Source organism: Durio zibethinus, chromosome 26 (genome assembly GCF_047325235.1).
Source record: "Durio zibethinus cultivar Kanyao isolate XHJ-2024 chromosome 26, ASM4732523v1, whole genome shotgun sequence".
NCBI lineage: Eukaryota > Viridiplantae > Streptophyta > Magnoliopsida > Malvales > Malvaceae > Durio > Durio zibethinus.
The window spans coordinates 4,017,577-4,040,288 of NC_143187.1; the positions used below are offsets into that span (position 1 = coordinate 4,017,577).

The 22,712-nt window shown below is 29.9% G+C and overlaps 2 protein-coding genes across 2 annotated transcripts; one reads left to right on the forward strand and one right to left on the reverse strand.

Annotated features, from left to right (window-relative positions):
• Positions 1-13,280: 13,280 nt before the first annotated feature.
• On the forward strand, positions 13,281-16,451 carry LOC111274550 (auxin-responsive protein IAA27-like). The gene is made up of 5 exons (XM_022859272.2): positions 13,281-14,122; positions 14,533-14,747; positions 15,468-15,609; positions 15,951-16,012; positions 16,180-16,451. The coding sequence occupies exons 1-5, from the start codon at positions 13,566-13,568 to the stop codon at positions 16,215-16,217; spliced, it is 1,014 nt and encodes a 337-aa protein (XP_022715007.1). The 5' UTR covers positions 13,281-13,565; the 3' UTR covers positions 16,218-16,451.
• A 1,520-nt stretch (positions 16,452-17,971) lies between these two features.
• Positions 17,972-21,715, reverse strand: LOC111274549 (uncharacterized). Its single transcript, XM_022859271.2, has 4 exons — positions 21,276-21,715; positions 19,848-20,292; positions 19,579-19,694; positions 17,972-18,572 (listed from the first exon to the last, which is right to left on the reverse strand). Exons 1-4 carry the CDS (start codon positions 21,691-21,693, stop codon positions 18,151-18,153), a joined length of 1,401 nt encoding a protein of 466 aa, XP_022715006.1. The 5' UTR covers positions 21,694-21,715; the 3' UTR covers positions 17,972-18,150.
• Positions 21,716-22,712: the final 997 nt, after the last annotated feature.

A 22,712-nucleotide genomic window follows, 5' to 3' on the forward strand; every position in this document is an offset into this window, starting at 1 on the left:
CTTGCATTTGCAACCTTGAATCTTGGATCTTGCCTCTTTGTCTTTTCCCTTTCCCTTTTCCATTATTTTTAAATAAATAAATTATTATAATTATAAAATTTATATAATATAAATACCAAAAATTTATATAAAATATAATATAAATATACAAAAAATTAATATTTTATATGATACAAATATATAAAATTCTCGAATCTATCCCACATAATAATAAAAAAAAATCTTGCATTTGCAACCTAGAATCTTGGATCTTGCTTCAGTATCATTTCACTTCACTTTCTCATAATTTTTAAATAAATAAATTATTGTGTTATGTAATGAGTCACTTGAAGAAAGAGAAATAAAAAAAATGAGAGACTATACCATAATAGAGAAAGAGAGTTTGAAAGAATAGAGAGAAATTGTAAATTTCATTCGTACTCTTCAACTGCATGTACAAAGTGATTATATTCAATATATGTGTTGATATCATAATTCTAAAATCTATCCAATAAAAATTAAGCATATAATAATAAAAATCAACCAATTATTCTGTCAGTTTCATAACCGTCTTCAGCATATTCATTTCTATTGCTCCTTGTTGTGCCACTGTCTCCAATATTCCATCCTCTTGCCATAACCAACTTCTTTCTTCATTTTAGTATTTTCAGCCAACCCAACTCTTTTATCTATCTTAACCTTTTTAGCTAACTCGGCTCCACCTTGTGACCCTGATTCAACCATGTTAATATGATCACCATGCAATTTCATCACATATTATAACTATAAAATTTAATTAAGGTCTTTGCCATAACACTACCACCTCTCGCATGAGTGCTTCAAAAAATATTTTTTTTCATTTTTACCCTTTTGTAAATAAATTATTATTGTTTAAAATAATGGGCAGAAATGGTGGGCCTTGTCTTAACACCTGAAAACAGGATGGGCCTTCTAGACAGACTATTATAATAATTCTTCAATGGGAAATTTATACCAAATGGGTTGATGACCATGGATAGCCCATCTCACATGTTGGCTGAGCACAATTACCACATCTTTTACCGTGGTTCTTTTCGTATAAACTATAGTAGTATAAATTATACGTAAAGATAGCAATTGGACGGGTTGGAACATTTGAGGTAAAAAAAATTATAATATTTTCAAAATTGACACTTGAATTATTGATTTCGCATAAATTTTTTAAGATAAATCAATTTAAATTTAAGTTAATTTTTTGAATTATTCAAATTCAAATCATTTTATGTTGTTGAATTTTTTTTTTTTACTCAAATTGAATTGATTCAAATAAAATGAATTTTCTAAGTTCGGATCAACTTTTCCAATCTACTTAATATGCTAAGTCACTCATCTCAAAACATATTACATAAACTAAATTAGTTTTTTTTTTTTTAATATTAAAGGTGCTTGTGAGTAACTTTTATGGATATTCGGTAGCTTAAGGTTTTTGAAATTCAAGATACTCTTATGACTTCTTTGATAATCTTTGTTTCCTTTCTAATAACCTCATTATGTAAAATCAGCAACCTTCAAACATATGATTATTTTGTGTAACTTTCAATAACTAATATGAATATTCAACAACATAAGATTTAATATTGAGTTACTGAATCTAAGAAACTTTCATAACCTTTTTCATAACCGAGAAGTCCAGAGTAACCTCAAAATATATGATTATTTATATAATCTTCATATAATTTTTAGTAATCTCAGAATTTCTTAACTGCAAATATAACAAAGGGAGAAGATGCCATTGTCCATTAAACGCAAACAGTGAGAAGTCACACTCATCAGCTCATTAATAGGCACTGCTGTATCTGTTTTAGCAATTTTATCAATATAAAAGTTTCTCAGACAACAGTAAAGAGATCCCTCTGTCATCTTTGACTATCTTTTATTGTTTAAAGCTATAATTATTGTTTGTTACATTGATGAAAAACAGCCCCCACTCCCCCGGCAGCTTAACAATATGTCTTTAGTCTCACTCTTTCCACATTTATTTACAATATTTATTGTATTTCAGTCTTTTACATTGATGGGGTTATGGTCTAGCAAACAGTGTTAACTGATTAGTCCAGATCTTGGAGCCCTGTGTCGGTTCTGCAGCTATGAAATTTTAGAGGTTTCTTTTTCTTGTACCATTCAACTTTCAATGGTACGTATGGTGAAGACCAGACCCCAATATCAATATGTCCAAAGTTATTGCTATTTCCATTGACATTTGATTGGTTTCTGATAGATTATTCTGTTCATCAAGATCGTATTGCTAAACTATTCAATCTCCATTTTTCATTTTAGGGTTTCACTTTTTTGAGCCAAAGATTTATTCAACCACTTCCACATAAAACTATTCTCATGTGTTATAGCTGATGAGGTCAGCAGCAACCAGACAAAATACAGCAGCCATTGCGGTTCTATCATATTGGAAAAAAAAAACATGGTGGAATTTATCTATTTCTTCAATAGATCACAAGCTTTGGTCACCACAAACGAGAATAGCTAGGTGGGGAAGAGCGAAGAAGAAGAAAATATCAGCCATTTTTTCTTTTTGGGTTTCATTTCTCTGTAACCAATATGTGTTGCTGTTGTTAGATTACATGTGGAATTTTAATGCTATAATTATCATAACACACCGAAAACTAATTTGGAAGCTGACCCTAACCTCAAATCCAACAAAGCAATCAGGATATGTAATTTATAATTGTGGCTAGTGTTTGCATTGTAAGTTAAAAATAATAACTCAAATTTCATAACAAATTTATTTAAGATTGATTAGATATTACTTGATATATAAAAAAATTTACAAAAATAATTTAAGAGAAAATGAATTCTTAATAGGTAAGTTTGAGATTAGTTAGATATTGCTTAATAGATAAAAAAACTTGCAAAAATTAAAAAAAAAAAAGATTTTTAATAGGCAAATTTATGTACTTATAAATAAGAGAAGTCTTTATAAGATTATGTATGAGAAAAAAAATTATAAGAAAGTTATAGAGTTTTACAAAATAGACAATCCATAAAACTATTAGAGATTTACATTGAGTGTTTATGTTTAAATATTTGTAAATGAATTAGAGGAAGTTAAAAGAGTGTATGGTGCATAGCTATATATGAGTATGTACTAAGAATACTTCATAAGATTAAAAGAGATTAAAAGAACCTATGTATATTAATTTTAAGTGCTTGATTTGATGTTTATTTGTAATTCTTTACAACTAGTAAATCTTTTTTTTATCTATAGATATAGATTTATTATGTCGAACTACATTAAAATATTATTTCTTATGATTAATTAATTATTTGATTTTGATTTTATTGACTTGACTAATTAAAAGCTTTTTACGTAACAAATGATATCAAAATTGTTATAATCCCTGACATTGTATACATATTCCATAGTTTCCATTTTCAATGTGTAGCGGCGATTAGATTTCCGTCGCTATCAGTTTAAGCACCACATGAATAAACATAATATCTCATTTAAAACTCTACCATTTCCTCAGTATTCCTTGAATTTGTCTTTGTTTTTTTCTTATATTTGATTGATTTTGCCATATCAAATGGTCAAGATATCATCAACATGGCTTAAGCAGAATATCTTGATCAATTACAAACGCTTTTAATTTCGTGCGTGGTCCGTCTGCAAAAATATTCCCAGATTTTAGTGCATGACAAATTTGTTTTAACGTCGTAACCATTATATGATGGTAATTCCTGATATCTTACCCTCAACAGAGCCGCCATATCTTTAATATGGAAAGTTGTAAGTTGCAGAACAAAATGAAAGATTGCAATTTTTTTGTTTTAGAATTGGCTGTTTGGAATAGCAGAAATTAGTCCAACATCTAAATTTCAAAATCCTTTGTCTTAAATGCAAATTCATTAACTCAGGACGTTGATTCTGGTGCCAAATGCATTGCACTAAACAATGTATAGAGATCAATCATCTTTTCAATTATTTCTATGAATGTGAAAAACAATGCATTGTTTTTAGATTAAAAAACCTCCTGGCTAACTAAAGCTGGCAGTTAACGTTGACAATGAAGAATTTTGCATTTCCATGGCTTAGCCTGTCTCCAGATATTTGGTTTCTATCATGCAGTATAATTAGGTTCACATCATTGTCTTTGAACATTAACGAGTAAACATATTGCATTCAAACTGTCACCTATGCTTTAAGAAATGCCTTTTGTTAGCTTTCTTTTAAACCTTCATTTGATCATATTTAAGAGCAAATTGATCATGTTTTTCATGAAACTCCCCTCTCTTAATCTTTGTTATTATGCTGCATAAGCATAATTGCAAAGAACATGAACTGGCACATCTCATTCAGGCTTCTATCACAATAATAAACAGCTGCAATATATAATAATAACAACGAAATTTATTGTTCGGGTCAGAGTCATAAATATGAAATTTGTCCCTCCATGATTTATTTTTGTGAATTAATGTAGAAATACTTGAACATCTGGCATTTTTGCAAGCCATTTCCAGGGACCTACCCCTTATCGTTATCGATGAGGTGTTTGCTATAATGACCCCAGAACTTGCACCCTTTATTGAATGAGTTATACATGCAACTAGGTCCTTACCACTAATTCAATTCTATCCGCTGTGCAGTGTTGATAGAAATCAAGAGCACATTGGAATATAATCAATCATGTAGGCTTTAGGGTTTCATGTCTGCTGAGAAACCAAAAAAGCTGAAGAACCAGCAAAATCTAAGAGCCTGCCAAAATTTTCCTGTTTTTTATTTGGTAATGATGGTGGCCCTTATGTCTTGATTCAGGTTTTTGTTTTTTCGCTTTTCCACATGAGACTAAGACTAAGTCCATAATGCTTGCTGCTGCACTTAATTTAGTCTCAATGCATACTGTTTAATTCTAGCCCTCAAGCACGCTAGCTCCCCAAAGTATGGGTTGATTTTGACTTGTGGTCTTCCACAATACTGTTTGATCAACAAAAAATTTGATCAGTCATTTTAGAACCTCCACAAAACTCAAGGGTTGCAATCAGTAAAAGAAATTCCAGTATATATTTTGAATGGAGTTACTGTTTCTTGTTTAAAGTGAAATGAGTGTTTGATGTACATGTGAGCAATAGAGCTTTCGAGAAAATCTACTGGCTGAGAAAGCATTTTGAATGAAAGATAATGGAAGGCAACTTTGATGTATTCAAAATGAATTCCATGTGCTTCAAAAACAAACTGAATTTTCTCTGTTCATTGAAAGAAACAATTCGATCAAAGGAACTAAAAAAAAAAAAGCTATTGCTAGCTACTTTCTAGTTTAGATTGATCGAGAGTTTACAGATAAGGCGGCGAAACTTGGATTCAGACCTTCAATCCATTGAATATAATTAATAAAGTTAATAGACTAACTTCATACTAATTTCATACCTTGGATCAAGGCATACCATAAGATTTAGCGAAGACTCAAGCTCGGACTTTAAGATCATTCAAGACTTCTGGCAATTTGAATCAAATATAAATTTTACAAACGTAATATTCGATCTTTACCAATTATGTTGTAAGCCTTAACAAAGATTTGCATTGAAATGCTGTCTGTTGAAATAGATCTAAACCTTACAAACACAATATTTCATCCTTTCCAACTCAATCAATTTTCGTTTGTCGATTGTTAGGTAATCTTCACCTTCATAGCCAGATTTATGCAGCAATCAAGTATACTTGTTAAACTACCTTGCTATAAGGGAATCTAGAAAAAGAAAAATGTCTCGACCGAAAGGTAAAATTTCGAGTCGGAATCATGCTGCTACTGTTATTGCTATGATCAATTAACTATCATTTTCATTTACCATGATAGCCAAAAGGATCTGATTTGTTTAAGTTGATTTTGTAAATCTATTATTCTTGCAATTTAACCCCACAATATCCCTTTTTATTCAATGTATTTACTTTTTGATAGTTATATATTCCTATGATCATCTGATTCATTGACCCATTTAACATACAAATCTATTGGGAAAGAAGCAAATCCAATGATAAATCATATCACCTGATTTTCAAAAGTAATTATAGAAAGTTGAAATACAATACTTTGAGAAAAATTTCATGCTAGACTATTTGAGGCAGGATAAAATTGTTGGCTGGAGTTCCCTTTTGAAGTCACTCTAACAATCCTTTCAATAATCTTATAAAACTTAGATTTGTTTTTTTAAAAAAAAGGCTATAGTCTATGTAATACGAGAAAAAGAATTGTAAAAATTAAAAATCAATATTTAATCTTACTGAAACGCATTTCATAAAAAGAGGTGAACGAATGATTCGAGTACATATCAAATCGAGAAAGTATGATTTGCACCTTTCGCTTCTTGACCTAATAATTAAAAAATTCTATAAAAGGTAAATTAACGTGATTTCTAACCTGTCATCCTCCTTCTCATTAAAAGTTTTACCCTCCTACGGAAATTTACAAAAAAAAAAGGTTTGATCCGTGAGCAAAACAGAACTTTTTGATGGAATAATGAGGAACAAGCAGAATCCCCTTTTCAGAGGGGCGGTGGGCATGCCATCAAATTTGGTGAACACTGTAGCTATTGCGTGGGAGAAAATGGGACCCCAGATAAGCATGACACATAATTTGAGCACATTATATATAGAGAGAGAATCATAGATATATATTGTTTTTAAATGGAAAATATTAATTTTAATAATTATAATTCAATTTTTAATAATCTTTAAATATAAAAAATATATTAAAGAGTAATGTTTGTTGTCCAATATTATTCAAAAATTAATTATTTTGAATTTTTTTTATTTATAAATTATATTATATATTACGTCCCAAACATGATATATCAATTAATAAATTAATGATAAATGGGTACAATAAATATGGAACAAATTATCGTATTTAGCAGGTAAGAGAATGTAACCGGAGGAGAGAGTAGGGTTTAAGTGGGGCTTGGTGCACTTGAAGGATACAATGGGTTGAAATGCTAAAGGCTAAGCTTAAAATTTGTTTGTGGGATTACGATGTAAGATCTGGTGGTCGCAACCACATTGCCACCGCCGGGGTCCATTTTAAAGGTGAATATAGCTGGTTCTCAGTCAAACAAAGCGGCGGTGAGGGAATTTTTTTTTCTTCTCTTATTTTTTCCCCCTCCTATTAGCACTACACAAATTAAAAATACATAGCTGATTAGATATAGCATGTGAATTGTAGATCATGTAAAGTTTTAATTTTTTAAGTACATTTAGGTTTTTTTCTTTTTTAGTTTTTCTATCAAAAGATAATACTAGGAGTAACAAGATCAACGAAAGCACATTTTGATTCCAAAAATGATTTCCATACCCTTTTGCTTTTATTGTTTTGCTTTATAAAAAGGATATTTTATTGTCAACAGACATATGATTTATTGGAAAAATATTAGATTTTTTATTTCAGTAATTATGATTTAAATTTTGATAGTTTTAAATATAAAAAAATTATATATATTAATGAATTATGTTTTTCAAATTTTGATAAAATATGTATTGAATGAAAAACATTTTTTAAAATAACATTTTTAATTAATTTAATGAATATTTATAAACACTTTTTAATTTCATTAAAAAAATTATTTTGCTACCGAGTGTGACACTTGTTAAGAATATTTATATAATAATATTTTCATTCAATACATAGAAAATTATGAATAAAATTATAAATTATTACATTTAATATAAAATTATTACTGTAAATAGCATATGACCTAACCTTAGGGACAGCCCTAATGGTACTCGTTAGTAAAACCCTTCACTTAAATTGGTAAATGTCAAAACTTAATACCAATATAAAGTATCAATGAACATGATAAAAATCAATAATTAAGCCTAATAGAGAAGGAAAATGAGACATATTACTTAATTACTATCATTAATTAATTCAACCCTTGGATCTCATTTCATTACTTTTTTTTTAATTTTTTTAATTTTTATATAAAAGATATCATAAATTTAAAAATAAAAAATTACTGGTATTAACATATAACCGAGATTTAATTAAGTTAGCAAGTTCAATCAATTCCAGTGTTTGCATGCTAAGCCAGCGTTATATCTTTTTGACCAACTTAGACTATGCAAATTAAGATAGTTAATAAATAAAGGAAATTCTTCCCTATGATAATGACCCATCCAAAAGGGCTATACCTGAGATCATCTGTAATGCTTGTGCATTTTATAGTAGTATTTATGGCGATGGAGGGGCCAAAACTTGTTTCTTTGTTTGTTGCAAACTAAAAGTGATGATAATAAAGTAGTCGAAAACCCTAACTTTTAACATTGGCGTGGGGGACATTTTGGGGCACCATTCTCATTTAAGTAACATTGCTTATGCCTTCAATTATTTATCATCACTCAAAAGAATCCTATCTGTTTCCATTTTCCAATCAGATTTCTCTATCTCCAAAATATACAAAGGTTATAATTTTTATTATAAATAACTAAATATTAGACCTGATTATTTTAAGTACAACACGATAACATGATATAAAAATGATACGAAAAAATCATATATGAATTTAGTGTAATTGTATTTTATGTCTTAATCATATCGATATGATTAAGATATAATATTATTCATATCATATCCATATAAAACAGTAATAACATACTTAAGATACAATACTGTTCATATAACATATATTCATGCAAGCATATATAACATATAAACTATAAAAATTATTTTAATTTATTTTTTAAATAAATTAATAATCATATTTATCATATTATTTTAGTATTTAAATAGTTATCAATATTTAGTTTGTAAATAATTTTTTATTTAAGTACTAACTTAAATGATTTTTTTTGTTTAAATAAATAAATTAATTGTGTTATTCGTGTTTAATCATATTAATCGTGTTGAATTATTTGGATTGTGTTAAACAAATTAATTTTAAAAGTATTAATCGTGTTATATCACATGTAATATATATAATAAACGTGTCGTATTCATATTTAGATTATTCATATAATTTAAATATTTTTATTATTTTCATATCAAAATTATTTGTATTATATCTAAAATCATGTCTGACATAAAATACGATACAATAACATAAATTACCTTATATACTAAATATTAACACTTATTAACATTTTTTAAGATGATACTTACATGGGAATGGTTTCAATGAATTGATAAAAAAAAAAAAATCCTCCCTCTTTTTCGTTTTGGCTTTTTCCTTGATGCTTATCCATCAATGGAAGGAGCACATATATAATTCTTCTTGATTTTTTTTCATAGAACTTAAAGCCAAATCATAGGAACAATGTATATCTTTTTATACAGTAACTAATATGTATTCAAATATAAAATTTATTCGATCATAAATATTTATGATAATATTTAAATTTTAGAAAACAAAATAGAACCTGATCAATTATGATAACCAAACATATATAATATATAAAACCTCAAAGGGACACAACAAAAATAAACTAAAGTTAGATTGTAAAGAAAGTGATTAAATTTTATGAGTTTAGTCTTTATATGGATAGAGAATCAAAAACCCATTTGGAGTAGCCATTTCTAGTTCATGGTGACAAATTAAAAAAAAAAATTGGCCAACAAAAATCAAATTATAATGGATTGGAGCATTCAGAGATTATAATGGATTGGACAGAATATTGTACGTGGAGATTATGCAAGGTTTGCAGACTTTAAAATATTCATATTCAATCTTAAAAATTTATTTTCTTCACATTATTATTCAATTGAAAGCTAACAAAAAATTTTTGCAACAAAGAAATTATGGTATTGGGGAAGCAGCCTTCTTACAACTAAGAAAAAAAAAATAATTGCATATTAAATCAACGTTGTTGAGTGTTTGTACCTATCAAATGGCAGATCTCTAGTGGGCGGCTTTTACATAGTGATGCAATACACCATGACTACCCTTCAAAAAAACACACACCCAATTATTACATTTTTTTGAGCTGAGTTCTGATCCAAATAATTTATTGAAAAAAGGAAAAAAATACATTTTTTGGGGCTTAAAAAGTTGAAAATTTATGGCAAAAAAATTGAAAAAAAATAGAGGAATAAATAAAAATAAAGTAAAAACGAATGTTTGAGAAAGGGTTTTCTCACATGTATTAAAATAAACTATTTTTAATTATTTCTAATAAAGTTTGATTTAAGGCACAAGCTCTAAACTTAGATACAATCTCATAAAATAAAGTATAAATACAAGAACAAAGGCAAAACATTGATTGTAAAAGAGGTTCAATTGACCATGATGAGCTCTAATTTTTTGCAAACACCAAATCATTTGTGTTATTAAAATCATTTTGAATTTGGTAAAATTATACATTTTGGATAGGTTTTTTTATGGGAAATTTTTATTAGTTTTTTTTTTCGAATGCATAATTTGATTTTATCTTTTTTTATATAAAAAAATTAGAGATAAAAAAGAAAATAAATATTAACTTTTAAATTTTAAATGTATTTTCAAATCTATTGAATTGATCTTAAAGGTACATAAAAATAACAATAATATTTTTTCTTATCATTAACAAGATAAAAAATATATAAAAAATAGGGTAAATGAAGATCATAACAGTATGCCTCCTAGCCCTTCTTCCTTTAGTATAATTAATTATTCGAATAAAGGTTGAAATTTTGTTGTTAAAAATGGGACAAAAATAGATTGTGGAAATTTGGTATATAAAATACTTATTAGAAATAAAAAATTTACATCTTGCCTGTTTAGGAGACCAAACCAAAGGTAAACTGTCAACTTAACTGGTTTAGCACGGAGGTCTAAGAGTCAATTTACAATCATTACGGTTTACATCCGTCAACCCCAACAACAAAACGCCGTTATGTCCCCCAACCACCTAATGCAGACGTGGAAAAATCTTATTCGTTAATATATTTCAGCTACGGACCGTTGAATGGAGATGCACGCGTTGTAATTGCTAATGAGTAACGACTGTTTTTGGGGATTTACACAATAATTGGAAACAGATACACGCGTGGTAAAAAAAGATTCACCCCGACATTTTGACTGCAACCATCCGCAGAGCAATCAGTAAAAAGAAAGAAGGGGCAAATTGAGACTGCCTGGTCATAATAGATTTCCACAAGAGATAATTCATCTTTAACTTCTATTTCCATTAATAATTCACTTATTTTTTTCTCAATGGTAGTCGGATAAATCGGATTAATCTCCGTATGCAAAAATCAAAGCACATCATTATTTTTAGTAATACAAAAAATATTAGAAACGTATTTTTTTATGTTAATTTTATGTATTTAAAATTTTTTTTGAAATATTTATCAAATTTTAATTAAAAATATAATATAACACTTGATAAGACTCGAGTTTGATGGTTTTTTTTATATAAAGAGGATAAAGCTTTAATATAAATAAAAAGAAAAAAGAAAAAAATTTGATTTGAAATTAAAGTTTTAATATTTTTTATGTGTCTATAATCATTAGAGAGATAAATTTAAAAGATTTTTTTTTTATACACTTTGGTTTCACCAATAACACCCACAATTTGGCGAATGACTCTTCTAAGGGATCTGGGACTGCAAAAATTACAGCATTTGATTGTTCTTGACAAGTTTCCAACAAAAATTTTTCAAATTTCAAGACCTGTTTTGGTTTTATATTGTCCCCTTCAAGATTACAAAATGTCTAGAATAAAATCTAGTGAAAAAAAAAAAAATCTGTCCTCCACTAAAGGAAGAGTTTCATGATGCTCAGTAACAAGTCTGAAATTATATTGTTTTGTCACGTTGCTTCATTTTCAACTCTTGACACGCTCAGTTGTTCTTTCTCGTGCCATCCCTTTCCCACGCATCGTCCACAGCTGCCTGCCCTGCCTCGTGCCTGCTGCTTTGGATCTTGCTGCCATTTTTTTTTTTTTTTGCTGCTTTCAAATTTCTGATTTTTTCTTTTAATATAGCACCCAAAACAAAATCTAGTACTAATTTTCTATATTGCTTAGATTCTCCACCGTCTTCAAAATTTTTGTATCAACATGTATTTTATATATCGATTTGATACTTTTTATTTTTACAAAACAATAAAAATATTTTAAAATTCTATATTAATTTAATTTTTTTGGAAAGATTTAAAATTTATATTTTTTATATAATTTAATGCAATTAAAATTTTATTTTCAAAATTTTCTCACAACATATTCATATTTCATATTTGGCATTGACCTATTCATTTTTTTCTCTATAAAAACTCTTTTAAATGGGCTTCTGTTCTTTTGCTTACATGCACTTAGTAGGTAAGTGTCAAAATAAATAAATAAATAAAGCGAAGTATAATGGTAGTAATGGGCTAAGTTTTAGGATCCGAATGTAAAAGTACACAGATTTAAATTTTTTTAATTTTTTATTGATATGTGATTTATAAATTTAAAAAAAATTCATACATCATTTAATCATTTATTTTGATTTTGAAAATAAAATAAAATATTTTATTTTTAAAAATTTTTAATTTAAAAAATATAGTGATAAGAGCAGTGTGGAAAAGGTTGCCGGGACAACCAAGTGATTTGTCGGTGGAACAGGTCTAAAAACAATATAAACCCAAAATAAAAACGCATTTCATTTACTATAATGAATAAAGATTTGTTTTTATTTGGTTAACAAACGATTTGGGGTTCACGATCACGACTCACACTTTGACATCTAAAGGAGAAAATTTTTGTTCTTTTTTATGACAATGTCTTGTAAATTTTTACAAAGTTAATATTATAAATTATTTTTAAATTATAATAAAATATATAATATGATATTTAAATTAAAAAAATTTAATTTTATATTTAAATAATAAATTTATTAATTAATATTATATTTAAATAATTATTTAACTGACGTTGACCTAAGGACTCATTAACTTTTTTTGGTTGAATCTTATATTTTAGTTGTTAAAAATTAATTAATATGAACAATAAACTAAAATGCGTTTATTCATTTAATGAAACATCATTATTTTAGCAATTTGATAAAAAAAAAACTTAATAATGATAATAATAATAATAACAATAAATTAATGCCATGAATTTTTTGCCTTTAGATTGATGGTAACTTACATCATATTACAATAATTAAAAAAAAGGTCAAAAAAATAAATTATAAATAAAAATGTTAAATTCAAGCTGTGGTATTCTCTATTACATAAGCAAATATATTGCTTAAATTCAAATTAAATTTAGATTTAGAATTTGTAAATTTTGAGCTATTTGGAGGTAAAATTGCAATCACACGTACACAAATTTAAAATATATATTTCCTTTTTACAATTGTTCATACAAATCAAAGTCATCTTAACTTTCGCCATGGTAAGGAAGGTTTTTTTTTTTTTTTTTTGCAACACCAGATATAAAAGTAGAATTTAGACAAAAAAAGGGAAAAATTTTTATAATAATACTAACAAGGCAGCTACAGCAAGGCTAAAGAAGCTTCTTTTTCTGCTTCATCAAAAACCAGACTGCCTCTCTCTCTCTCTCTTCTCACATTAGCCTCCTCCTTTTCTTCTTCATTTTCCTTGTTGTATATATATTTAAGAAACGAAGTTCTTAAAAGTTTGAAACCTTGATGTCTACACCTTTAGAACATGATTACATTGGCTTAACAGAGACTTCTTCAATGGAAAGAAGCTCGGAGAAGATATCTTCTTCTTCTTCCTCTTCAACTCACTCCATTGAAGACAAAACTAGCAAAACTACCAACAACACTTCTCTCAATCTCAAAGAAACTGAGCTGAGGCTTGGTTTACCAGGTTCTCAGTCTCCTGAGAGAAAAGTGTCTCTTTTTGGCAAAGATTTGGAGAGTAATGATAAAATTAATGGTTTTGCTGTGAGCCCTCTGAAGAACTTGGTGTCTGGATTTAAAAGGGGTTTCTCAGATGCCATTGATGGCTCTAATGGGAAATGGGTTTTCCCTATGAATGGTAATTCTGATGTTGAGTTGGCTACAGGTGCTGTCTTGGCCTCTCCTAGAGGTGGTTTGGAGAGCAAAACCAATTCCCAGCAAGCAAGGGTATCTGTAGCTGCCATGAAAGAGGTTGGTGGTGTTCCCCTGTCTCCAAAGCCGGTTCAAGATAAGAGTCTTGTTCCGGCCGCAAATGAGCATGCTAGTGCTCCTGCTGCAAAGTAAGTTTATCTTCAAAACTGTTTCTTTTTTTTTTTTCTTTTCAATTGTTGAGGAAATATGGGCAAAAGGGGAAAATTTTACTATTTTGAAGTTTTAAGAAAATAAATGACAAATTAATTAATTGTAGATAACATACTTTTTATCAAGTTTTGATGAGATGGTTTTGATTTTCGTTTGGGCATCTGCTTTGACTGTGGTGCGGCTAGCTTCTTTTTCTTAAAGGTGGATTTTAGCCATTGTAGCTTAAACACGTTTTCAATTATTGAGCAGGATTTCTGTATATCAGCTACTTTGTTTGTAATTTCACATCAATTATTAAGCAAGTATTTAAAAAGGTGGATTTTTACTTGTATAACAGCTAGTTTGTTTGTAAATTTACGTCAATTATTGAGCAAGATTTCTGTAACAGGGCACAGGTCGTTGGATGGCCACCAATTCGATCATTCCGGAAGAATACCATGGCCTCTAATTTGGCAAAGAACAGTGATGAAGCTGCCGGTTGCCTCTATGTAAAGGTGAGCATGGATGGAGCACCATACCTGAGGAAGGTTGACCTCAAGACCTACAAAAACTATATGGAACTCTCATCAGCTTTGGAGAAGATGTTCAGCTGTTTTACAATTGGTATACAATCCCTCAGACATGCATAGCTCTACTTTAGCATGCACTATGCCCACCATTAGGATGATTTAGAAAGGGAATGCATCTTTAAAACGTTTTAAGATTACCTTTTTTTTTTTTTTTTTGAAATTTTGCGTTTTTTTTGTGCTTTGGTCAATTCTCAATGAGCTGATTTTTTATGCTTTTTCTAAGATATAATTGATCTATACATAACCTTAAATGAGGCTTCTAACACTTGTTTTAGAATAAAAACTCCCTTCTTATTCTTGTCTTTCTTTTGATTGAGTTATTAGACATATAATTTAACTGTCATGATAATAATTTTATAATAATTTTATACAAATATAAATTATTAAGTCTTCACAATATTTTTTTAATATTTTGTTTTCTCAATTCTGTAACAAAATATATTGCATAATAAAGTCTGATAGTATTTTTCAAAAAAGATTCATGAGCAAAATAGGCATAGAGTAAAGAAAAAAAAAAAACTTGTGGATTTGTAAGGATTTGTACTTTGTGTGGTGGAGTTGTTTTAATCAAGAATTAAACCTGCAGAACCAAAAAAAAAAAAACTCACTGCTACATAAGCTTAATGAGTTTTTAAGAGCTTCTACCATCAAATACTCTCATTACCAGAGCATGAGCTAATTTTGTTTTAAAACAGTTAGCATACTGTGATTTTATAGTCGAGTGTGTGTTGATGTATGGATGGCTGTGATTCAGGTCAGTGCAGTTCCAATGGGCTTCCTGTGCGAGATGGTCTCAGTGAGAGTCGTCTGATGGATCTTCTCCACGGATCTGAGTACGTGTTGACATATGAAGACAAGGATGGAGATTGGATGCTTGTAGGCGATGTTCCATGGGAGTAAGCGCTTTTCCTCCTAAATAGCTCTTGATGTGTTCTTTTCAATTTCTTGGATAATTCTTGGTGAGAAGTGGTTTTTAAGCTAAATTCTGTAATTTGCAAATGATAAAAGAGATAGACTTAAATTATCTACAGTCATGTCCTATTTGTGATTGTTAAGAGTTAATATCAATGTTCATTGTGCAACTTGACATTGCAATGTATCACTTTTCTTAAAATACAGCCTAATTGATCTATATTCCTGCAATCTGATTTCTTGCAATTAGTTATTGTCTTACCATATTTTTTCCTTATGATGATAGATTCCTAGGTTTCCTTATCTTGTTATCTTTGTTATTCAGGATGTTCACCGATTCGTGCAGGAGACTAAGGATAATGAAAGGTTCAGAGGCAATTGGACTAGGTATCCTTTGCTGATTAAATAAAATCCACCATAGTTTGTCATTCTTTTCCTTAATTAAAGGCAACAATGAATTAGCTTGCTTTAAATTTTGTTAACACATATTATCTCCTTGGAGTATTTTATTCAACTCATCCTGATATTGAGTGACTCCACTTGACTGCTTTCAGCTCCAAGGGCCATGGAGAAATGCAAGAACCAGAATTAATGCAAAAGCATCTTGAAGACCAAAAGAAAACAAGTCTTCAAAAACTTCAGAATTTTAAGGATGAACAGTTGAGCACTTTACTCAAGAATTATATATACGTTTTCAGATATCATAAGTTTGATGTATTTAGTGGAATTTAAGAAGGAAAAAAAAAAAAGCCTTCTATTAGACAAATGATGGCATTGGAGACATGTCCAATTATTTAAGGTTGCCTGGTTTACCTTTCTCTTCTTCTATCTTTTTCTCCATTTATGTATTTTCAGTACTGTGTAAATGGATTGATTGTGGATTGCCAATCTCTTTCATTTTTGTTCTTTCTCCATCTGAAAAAGAAGAGCACGCCTGCCTTGAAAAGACTTTCTAATCAATCAGACAAAGAATAGAAAAGCAAAGAAAAGGCCATTGATCAGTTGCAATGAATCTAAAACTTGGGGTGACAAATGTTGGAATTAGATTAGTTACTGTTCTTGTTTGAGAAAAAGCCACAAAATCCCGTCATTTCAAACTTTGCATTCTGATTAGAACAAAGAAAAAAGTGTGCTCCATTTGAGATATTTTCTTTTGTTGATTAGTCAGGCAATGGTGGTGTCACGCTAGTTTGGCACCATGCCTTCATGATTAGGGTTGTAACATGAATCAGCTAATTTTTTCATCCAAAAACACCTCAGTGTGGGTGATGTCTAATTGGACAGAACAACTCTGAATAATTAAGTGCTGTTCCAAGGATGGAAGCAATATCTGATGCAAGGATGCTCTCTCAGGTACAACTCTGAATAATTAAGTATTGTTTAAAGCTTGATTCTATCATTTGTATCAGCCATTGATATTTGATCTGCTCAAAAATAGCTTTCAATCCTTCTCTTCCAAATAAAAAAAGAAAAAAAAAGAAAGCAAATAGGATTGATTGAATTGGTAATTATGCAATACTTTAATAGTAAGACTTTAAAGTTCAATTCCTGCTTTCAGTAATTCTTTTTGAAAAGAAATTGTAAGTGAGCTTGCAACATGCCGCCATCTTCGAAGTAGCTTTTTCTCAAATTTTCAGTAATGAAAAATTTGCGAAAAGCTTGATCCTTTCCGTTGTCAATGGACTAAAAATTTATTGGAGTGAGGCTTTCGTTGCAATTTTTCCAAAATTTTTTCCAAATGAAGCCATACAAAGTATAAATCGTTAATATCATAAATAATATTTATTCTATACTAAAATATTTAATATGATATCTAAATTTTAAAATTTTTTAATATAATTTTTAAATTAATAAATAATATATTTAATGTCATACTTAAATTTTAAAAATTTTTAATATAATTCTTAAAATATAAATATGTGAAATAAAATATTAAAATGATATTTATATCTAACGTGATTAATTTCAAATAATAACACATGATAAGCAATCAACTCTTCAAATATCACATTAATTAAAAAATTCAAATTCAGGTACTACATTAAAAATATTTAAAATTTATGTATCAAGTTTAAACCTACTCATCGTTAACCCAAGCATAAACTAAAACTATATATAGGACAGCCATTTTCCAATGGACCGATAGGATCTGCAGTTTGATTCACCACAACAAAATGAATTCAGTTGGTGGAATCTAGTTATTCAACCAAACATACAACTGTACATATTGAAACAAGATGAGTTAAAGAAACTCTTCAAAGTCAGTAGTGGATTATCAGTGAAATATTCCCTTCAACCCCTTTCTTCCAACTGAAGATCACCAGATTGTGCTTTTTGGATCAGAAGTGGAAAATATTGATCGTCACATCAGTAAATTACATTGGAAAGACATCATAGCGTATGATCCTAAATATTGGACGTAACATTCTTTTGAATTAACAACAAAATAATCTGAACTTGCTATGCTGAAAAGAAAAATATTTACACATCTATTCAAGTTAAAACAGACCTGATCCTGAACAATTTCAAGATTCTGGTTTGGAAATTTGCAGATACACCATCTGCGTATATCCATTAAATACAGATCTCTCAAGCCTGCCTAAACCAAGCCGCTGAAACAAGCCATACCGGCCATCTTCGACAATAGGAGTAGGTGCACGAGCAGGATCATAGCGAGTTTGGTGGGTAAGGGATGGACCAGCAACTGGTGGCAGCTCCCAATATACATCAAGAATCGATTCAACAAACCTGCTATTTTGAAAATGTTGGCCATAAGAGATTGGGGTCTTATTGTGGTTAAAGTTATCCCGCATCTCCCCTCTAACACCCCACCATGCCTCATGTGGCTCGCAAAGTTCATCTATATCCACAGCCTTCTCCCAGAATTTCTTTCTTTTCGATCTAATCCTAGCTTCGTCACTGTCCCTAAAGCAGCTATGGCCACCTCCTGAATGAACAAAGCTCACAGTTAGGTAAGAAACGAAAACAACCTCAGAAAACAAAGATTTGAACGTACCATATTATATATTAAAATTTATGCATAAACTGTCATTGCACTTAGTGAACTACATAAGGAACTCAAAATATAATTTTAAAGAGAAATACCAAGCCTGATAAAATGAAAGAATTCATTAAGATACAACCAGAAATCGTTTCTGGTGCTAGCCAGAGATCATATTCATAAATAACTGCAAGCAACAACAAAAGAAAATAATATACAAGATAACAATAGAAATAAAGTCATACTAGAAATGCAATTAGGTCTTGCTACTCTTAAAAGTATAATCAGAACTTGAAAGACTCCAGTCTCTTTTACTTATGAACTTCTGCAAGGACAACTTCATTTTAGCCTTATTGTAGTCAAACTAATCTCATTTCTGTTTGTTTTTATAGTTGTGGATTCAATAGTTATAAATTTACAGGAAAAGCAAATAAAAAGAACCATCAAAACATAATGACGTAGCTACAGCATTGAACCCTTCTAGTTTTGTCTGGTAACCCAAGATATTCACTGCATAGCTAGAGCTCACAACGCAATTATTGGTTAAGCAACGGTTTAAACAATGAGAAGATAAACAAAAAGGAATTCAATGAGAAAATGGTTGCACATTTACGAGGAGAAATGATAATAACAAAGGCCAAAATCAGAGACAGCCAATTTGATTATATAGTCACAAAACAAAGACAATGATGACACATTCTAAAGATTAATATGATTTATGGAGAAAATAGGTATTCCAACTTTTAGATTCCTATTCAGATACCTACTGTTGATCTTACCGAAGATATGGCAAAATGAGGGAGCACATGAACAATAGTCAAGGGACAAGGGTATAAATTACAAACAAATTGACAGAAGATAGAAGTGGATATGGGCGAAAGCATAACAAATGAGAGGATGCTCAGAAACTGAGAAAGGAATAAAAGTAAAAAAAGGGTGTGGGAGCATCAACCTCTTATGTAGAACTGGTCACATATCTGCCTCAATGAATAATGATCTCCGGTTCCAGTATCATAATTGTCTTCAAAAACAAGATGGTGAAAGCCAGCTTTTAATGCCTGCTTTAGCCTGTTCATGAAAGCACATCCCAACAACATAAGCATAATAAACTCAAAACTATAAAAGGTAAAAACCAAGACATTTAAGTGGCCTTGAATGAGCTCAAGCAACATCTAAAACTTGAAACAGAGAAGATCACCAATACTTAGATGCAATAAGTACCTTTTCAATTCATTCTGATGGTCATCAAAGAAGACAAGAACCTGGCTGAAATCAGAAATTCCACGTTTCTTAAGCTCCCTCTCCCAATCAACACTTCCAAAATCCACAAAATCTTTTCCAGCAAAGTATGTGCATTTTAGATCAACATAAGCAGGCCCCTTTTTCAAGTACTTCTCGGGATGTCGAGGCGTGAGCGAGATAATTGGTGTGTCAGGCATTGCTTGCCGCAGAACCCAAGTGGAATGCCCCTTGAACGCACCACTCTCAATCATTATATCAGGTTTTAGCCACCGAGCAATGAACCAAAGCCCAAAGCTGTGGTCAAAACCCATCCCATACATGTTGTTTTTGATTGGACGTGTTTCATATACTGGTACAAACTCCTCCAAGCCATTGATTAAATCTTTAGATGTCCATTCAACTGTTTTTCCATGTTTCGATCTGCCTTTTGAAAAAGGATATGAATTAAATGGGCGCAAATAATGAAAGTAAAGATTTAAGAATTTAACATGAAATCAGGTCTTTAGTATGAAAAATAAAATAATTAAATTAAAAAAATCCAGTAGAGTATAACATTCACCAAATAAGTCCATATAAACTACCACAAAAACAAGCAAAGGAGCACAAAGTCGTTGGTAAATTTAAGAGTTAAAATATTAATAAAAATGCAAATGGCCTCACTTTTGACATGAACAATAAAAACTCATACCGCATAACAAATGACCAGGAGGAAATCAAAGATTGGCTCTTGACAATCGAAACAGAACAAGAATCAGTAAAGAGGGTTGAACATGGATTCACTGTTTCCTACGAACTAAATACAGATTTAAGACCCAAGTAGGCAAATTCAAATAGATTGTTGATAGGCTTTTAATGCAACTTTAAAGTTTTAGCCAAATTCTGTCAAGAGGAATCTGTTCCAAAATTAGTTCCTAAATAAAATTTAATCTTATCAACTCACTTTCTTTATCCACAGTCCAGTGAATGTTTCACTAAGGATATCAAATACTACTATTAAATAGATAGTTGAAGGACTAATTATTCCACAAGCTTAAGCTTTTAGGAAAAGACCCAACATTTATATTTAAGCTCTAATAAATGCATTAAAAATAAAAAATTTAGTAATAGAATCCAAATATTCAGTCCTCTAATTGCACTCCGAGAATAAATTTCCAGCATTTTAATAATTTTGAGAAACAAATAAACCGTTTGATCTAATCATATATTAAGATTCCAATAATCAAGAGAACACAGCTATAGCACAGCTCGACAATGAGAAAATGAAGCAAAGAGAGTAAATTTATCATAATGGAGCAATGAAACGCCGCCGCATTCAGCTAATGCAAACGAAGGAAGCATAGAATGAAAGAAAGAAAGTTGTAGATCCAATCGAAACCCCCCAAAAAAAAATCTTAAAGCAAAACCTACACCAAGGAACGCCGAGGGATCCGAAATCAGAGTCGAGCCCATCGAGACCGAAGAAACTGGCCCGAGAGATCGGGTCATAAGAGGAAAAGCAAATGAAGGAGCGAGAGTTGAGCATCAAAGAGAAAAGCATGAACACGCTCAAGATAAGGCAGAGAGAGAGGCAGAGACACGGCGATTTGACGAGTCCCAAGCGAGAAATGTAATTGGTGGCCAGGAGATAGAGGTGTGGTTTCTTGTTTTTGGACTCATCCGCGATTAAGTTGGCAGATTCAGGATCGGAAGAGACGGAAGAAGCGACAACGGTGGTGGGGAGGTCGATATCGGAGTGGGGCTGAGAACGGCGTGAGGAGAGGGCTCGGTCGAGCATTTTTGTTGGGGTTTTGGGCGAGGAGTGAGAGTGGGAGTGACGAGTATTCATTTTTGGGAAGTGAAAATATGGTAACGTGGTGGGGCTGCCTTCTTTATTTTATTTTTCTATTTAAACATTTAATAATTTTTTTTACCATCTCTATTAGCTAGTTTTTTTTTTATTACAGTACGAGGGTAATGTTTTAGTATTCATTCCTGTTTCTTACCAAAAAAAAAAAAAAAGTTACCACCTATGGGATCGGTATTAATTAATTAAATTAGAAAAAATCAAATGACATACTTATAAAAATATTTTAAAGTAAAATTAAATGATTAGTATCATTTTATTATAATTAATTAAACATTCTAATATTTATTTTTATCAATTAAGTTTTTATTAAATAAAAATTAATTAATTATCAATGTTTATTTTCATGCAGTTAAGACTTTAATTAATTAAAAATAAATATTTAAAAATTTAATTAAATAAAAAAATATTTAAGAGTTTAATTAATTAAAAATAAATATTTGATAATTTAATTAATTATAATAAATAGATAAAAATTTAAAAAATTATTTAATTTTTATTAAAGGGATTTCTTAGTAGACATCTTTTAAGTTCAATATAAATCCTGGTTAAAATTGACAGCACGTCATTGTCAACTTTTAAGGGAAGCAAAAAATTTTACTGTTTTTGGTTTTGTTGTTTTTGTTGACTTTTTTTTTTTTTTTTTGGGTATAAATGGGCTTAGATACTGGTCTACATATCTAGCCCAAAATCTTGCAAAAGTCCACATTCAAATGCTGACTAACCGGCCATCCAAACCCAAACTGCTAAGGGGTGAGAGAAGAAGAAACGTTGACCAATTTATTTAACAATTCATCATAATTCACAAATGACTTGAAAAAAAAAAAAAACCTTAAATAAATAGGAAATGTTGGTAATTATAATTTGCATAAATGCAAATTATTTTCTTTTATCATGTTCCTACAATAATTATCTCATTTTTCAATGATACACACCTAACTAAAATCATTTTATATTCAATTTAGTTAGGGATAATGGTAGAAGACTTAATTAATTTATAA